General features: G+C 39.5%; 1 protein-coding gene across 1 annotated transcript in view; it reads left to right on the plus strand.

Annotated features, from left to right (window-relative positions):
- The window catches only part of LOC130242041 (uncharacterized), a 23663-nt gene extending 22484 nt beyond the window's left edge, over nt 1-1179 (plus strand). The window contains exons 4-6 of the mRNA XM_056474060.1: nt 196-329; nt 599-1109; nt 1171-1179. Coding sequence (XP_056330035.1) covers nt 196-329; nt 599-1109; nt 1171-1179 — 654 coding nt within the window. The remainder of the gene's footprint in view (nt 1-195; nt 330-598; nt 1110-1170) is intronic.
- Nucleotides 1180-5557: the final 4378 nt, after the last annotated feature.

Genomic DNA, 5557 nt, shown 5'->3' on the forward strand with positions numbered 1-5557 from the left:
TATAGTGGCTTAGGAATCGTCTGATTGGTGAATCATGAATTGAATAATATGGGACCTGCTGCAAGCAATCATAAGTACATGATCCTCTCGAAATCAGTTTATCAATAAACTTCACTTTGTGTTTTAGAGCTAATTTCTAATAACAAAAACTACAAACAATGACTGTTGCTTATTTCATATTTCTTCTTATTTTAGGTCTTCGCTGTGCTTTCAAGGGTTCTTCTTGGGATTGTGTTGCTTTCGGATATTCACAGTGTGGCGAATGAAGAGGTGGACATAAACACTCTCGCCAGAATTCAAAGATTTTTTTATCAAAAGTATGTTTTCATGTTGCTCTTTAAAATAATAACAATGTATTTGTCACCTTTAAACAGTGTACTGTAGATAAGATAAATAGTAGCCTTCAGTAAAAAATATCTTATATAATAATATCCACTTTAATGTTGTTATTGTATTTATTTCATACGACATTAATGTAATATTTGACCTAATCATTGCTACATATTTTAATTAGCCGTTTTATGACGTTTGTACTACTGTTAAAGTATTCACTGTTACAGTCATTTAGCGTATGTAAATGGTATTCTTTTATATCCAGTTATGAAAATGGACAGTTTGCAGTAGCCATCAATGTCCCAAAGGAGCAGTGTCGAAGAGGTTTCATCCCATCACAGAAAACGTTTCTGACAAACGACATGTTGAAAAATGTTAAACTTTACTTACAAAAAAAGCCAGTATACCGAGGCACTGAACTCATTGCTGCAGGACATAAAAAAGCACATTCAGAACATTTACTGATGAATCCTCCAAATAATTCTCCTTTGAAACACTTGTTGAATAAACCAAATGGTGGATGTGTGGTTTTCTATACTGTACTCTCTCCCTGTGTAGAAAAGTGTCTTCAAAGTGAAGTTATTCTTGCAGGTCTGGAAGAGTTAAAGAAATACCAGGGAATGAAAGCCTTTGTTTACACACATATCTATAACAAAGACAAGGACAAACGAAACCTACGTGATGAACTGAAAAAGATAGCTGATCGTGTGCCACTTTACAACTGTAACCTACAATGTTGTGTGTTTTGTGAAGATGATGTGATCGATGAATGTTTGGTAAGTTAAATGAATGTTTAAAAACTTATTTGGTCACTGTATTGAGTTTCTTGTTTGTCAGCATAACTGATGTGCTACACTGTAAAAAATAAATCCGTAAAATTTACGGTAAAAAAACGGCAGGTGTGGTTGCCAGTATTTTACCATTAAAAATACGGTACAAACCGTAAAAGTAATTTTTCATTTTTACAGTAAACTACCGCATTTCATTAATGTATAAATGTAATATGTCTTTCGTTTGTATTACCAACATCTACACATCTTGTTGTTATTTGGTTATTCGCCGTATATATTAAGGAAACATACTGTTAACTAGGTTACGGATTTTTACTGTAGCATTTTTACAGTTGTTTACCGTTGAAATTACGGCCATTTTTTACAGTGTACTCTAACGTATTTCTGTAGCTCAGTTGTTTGATGATACATTTCAGTGCTCAAATAGATCGGTTCACTTTCTGTCTTTTGCTTTTTAATAAAAAAAAACAGTTCTTACAATGGGTGATTTTTTTTCAGGGGAGAATAAAGGTATACCTTTCATTTAATTAAAGATTTGACTGTTTTAATGAGTGATTATTTTCATATCACAATGTATTTGGTAGTCTAAAACGCTTGTTTGTTCATGCTTGAGTAAAAATATAATAATGGCTTTTGCTGCTTTGGAAAATAAATTTCTACTCATCAAATTTTCTGTTTGACCATTTTTTATTTAACCAATAAAAATGCCTGTGGGGAGATGGGATAATCAAGCGATTTTGCATTCAATTCTGCTTTTCCTATGTGGTTCAAAGCTCTAAGCTCTCCCTACTGAAGATGAGACAAATGAAAGAGATAAGGAATAATTGATGGTAGGTTGGGTGATTAAAAAAAAATGCACATTTGAGGTTGTGATGCTGCCATGACGCAAAGTGGTGTGTGCATTATAGTTCTTCTCAGCTGCTAAAACACTAAAACCCATTGACTGAACTAAGTTCTCAGTTGCCTGACCTCATTTACAGTTTTTCCCAATTGTTTACACACGTTTTCTGACAGCATGCCTCATACTGTCAGAACTCTACACACAAATCAAAAAACACATGCACATTGGGCAAAACCCTTCAATTCTTCTGCAAAATGAATCTTTACATTCTAAACAATGTGATTTCTTCTCCGAATGGTATTTTGTTTTCAAATGACACACACAAAACATCACACGAAGAGACATTTATCAGAACCAGTTGATCACTGATGTGCTTAATGCAAAACACTACGACCATTTCTTCTCCATTCATCATAATGACTTTCTGTAAGCCTTTTTCTGTTCAGTGTTACAGTTACTACAGACAGTACATAAGCCTACATAAGTGCATTGTAAAATATTTCAGAATATTGTTTCTTATACAAAACACACAAATACACGGTACCAAATATATTTTTACTGTATTTTTCCCACAAAAACTGTGTACAGTGTTCATCCCCACCAACACAAAGTTGCACACAACGTGGTCTACATATATCATCAACAGAAGGATTTACAGAATACTGTTACAGTATTAAAAGGGTAAAAAATAAATCGTGTGGATTTCGGTCATACACTTTACATCCCCTTGCAGAAAAAAAAAAATCCCCAATAGGTTTGAGGAATGGAGAATATGGAGGGAGAGAAAAACATCTAAAAAAACAACCCAGGCTCATTCTGAAAACGTAGTCCAGTGGACGTTTCTGGAGACTGCGAATTATGTAGCTGGAGGTCTGTATGGCTGCATTTAATTTAAGCGAACGCTGCGGGGCAGTATGATGCCGTTCCTTTTAGCGTTTACCGGCTGGCCTCTTACCTTCGTGTGGAGGGCTGGACCGCAACCAGTTTGTCCGGTTAGCTCGTCCTTTACGTCGGTGGACTTGAGACGCAGAGAGGAGCTGACCACGACGACGACAACCGGGTTCGAGTCCGGGGAAGAGCAGTTCCAGAAATCAGGTAAGACAAAAACAGAATCCAAGAAATAAAGTGAACAAGTTTATAACAGGGTGAGAATGTGGTAAAATCTGAAAACATAGTAAAAATCAAACGAGGGGCTTTTCTTTCTCTGCACGACTTTTGTAAATTGTTGGTTGGGTTTAGGGAAGTAATCGGGCGGGCGGGTCAATCGGTAAAATTGGTTGGGTTCAGGGAAGGAGGAGGGTGGGTCAGCCGGCCGATGAGCCGGTCGCCCAGTCAATCATTCAGCTAGTCGGGCGGACAGACGGTCGTTCAACAGCGGCCTCTGGTGGGTTTACGCGAGAACAGCGCGGGCGCGAACGGCACCCCTGAGAGACATTTGAGAAGCGAAAAGTTGCACACAGCGGCCTCTCGTGGATTCGCGAAAACAAAAACTGCAAAAATACGTACCTCCCGGGACTTATTTCGCTGTCTCCAGAAACGTCCACGGGACTACGTTTTCAGCATCAGCCTGGGTTGAAAAAAACGTGGGTGGTCAGTGAAACAGTTATAAACCAGATGAGCTCTGATTTTTAAATGTCAATTCTGTGTGACAGGTGTTTACCTATGTGATGAGTTAGTATGCTACAGTAAGTAGGACAACTGACTTTACAATTTTGAATGACAGTGTGTTCCTTGTGAAAACAAGAGATTTTCTGCGTGAAAATTGTGCCAAATGCAGAGAATTGTGTGTAGTGTTTGGAAAAAAAATGTGTTTTAAACCTGCAATTTATGTGTAAAGCAGGAATTGTGTTTGTAGTTTAGCAGAATTGGTTCAGGGGGTTGGTGCATCAGTTACATGTTGTAGTCATTATGTCTGAAGTACAAGTAATTGTGTGTAAACAACTAAGAAAAACTGTAATGACCACAGAGAGTCAGGACCTCGGTTTAACGTCTCATCTGAAAGACGACGCTCACTGAGCAGTATAGAGTCCCCTTCACTATACTGGGGCATTAGGCCCACACAGACCACAGGTTGAGCACCCCCTGCTGGTTTCACTAACACCACTTCCAGCAGCAACCTAGCTTTCCCATGTGGTCTCCCATCCAGGTACTTTAGCTAATTGTGCCGTCTGTTGTCTATACCTTAAACCATTTGACATGATAAAACACAATGTGCAGATCTTACTTAGACTTTTCAGCCAAACTCTAAACACATTCTCATTCTCAAACACATTCTGCACTCTAATGCACGTCATCCATACTGGTAAAGTAGCTGCAATCAAATACAAATAGAGGAAAGATGTCATTGATTAAACACAAACACTCAAAATTGATGTCACATGTTTCAAATGATGTGACACAACCAATAAAAGCTAGTTCAGAGAGCAAACAGGTTGTTGAAGGTGGGAAGGAGAGTGTCTAAGCATGGATGGAAGAAACAATGTGAAAGGACAAGTGCTATGGGCAGTTTATGAACATGTACAGTACCTCCCTCCATACTCGCCTTTTCTGAATCTGATTGAGGAGTTTTTGTCCTCTTGGAGATGGAATGTGACAGACAACCTGTGGTGATATAGGCTGGATACGACACACAAGAGTCTTCTTCCCCTATTGCATCAGGCAAGCCTTTATATTGCTTGTGATTTTTGCAACAGGCTCATTGTGAACACGTAGCCCTGCGTTTTAAGAGACAGTGAATTACGTAGGCAGAGGTACGTATGGCTGCATTTCATTTCTTTAAACGAACGCTACTGGGCGGTGTGACGCCGTTCCTTTTCGTGCTTACCAGCTGACCGCTTACCTCCGTATGGACGGCATTCCGGCTGCAACCAGTTTGTCCCGTTAGCGCACCACGTACATCGGCGGATTTGAGATGCAGAGAGGACTTGACCACGAAGACGGGGGTTCGAGTCCGGTGAAGAGCAGTTCCAGAAAGCAGGTAAGACAAAAACAGAATTAAAAATATAAAACAAACAAGTAAACAGCAGGGTGAGGATGTGGTTAAAAAAAGTCAGACGAGGGCGTTTATTTTTTTGGATTGCTTTTGAAACGTGTTGGTTGGGTTTAGGGAAGCGGGTGGGCGGGTCAATCGATAAAATTGGTTGGGTTTAGGGAAGGGGGAGGGTGGGTCAGCCGATCATTCGCTCAGTCAGTCAGAAAGTCTGTCAAAAAGTGAGTCGACAGCGGCCTCTGGTGGGTTTACGCGAGAACAGCAGACGCGAATGGCACTCGCGAGGGAAATTTAAGATCTCAAAAAGCGTACACGACGACCTCTGGCGGATTCGCGAAAACACAAACTGCAGAAAAACGTGCCGCCGGGACGTATTTTGCGGTCTCCAGAAACGTCCGTGGAGGTACAATGAACAAATTGTATGGCCCTGAACATATATGTGTTCCCTGAGAGCTATATGTTTTGAACAATGTGTTTTCTGTTCTGTGTTGTAATGTTTACTGTCTGCTTGATAGTGTATATCATTTTAATCCCTTTATTTATTATTTGAGAGCAGTGCTTGATTTAGAACACAGGTAAACTCAGATTTTGAGGCAAAAGTTT

Source organism: Danio aesculapii, chromosome 15, assembly GCF_903798145.1.
Source record: "Danio aesculapii chromosome 15, fDanAes4.1, whole genome shotgun sequence".
In the NCBI taxonomy this organism is placed as follows: Eukaryota; Metazoa; Chordata; class Actinopteri; order Cypriniformes; family Danionidae; genus Danio; species Danio aesculapii.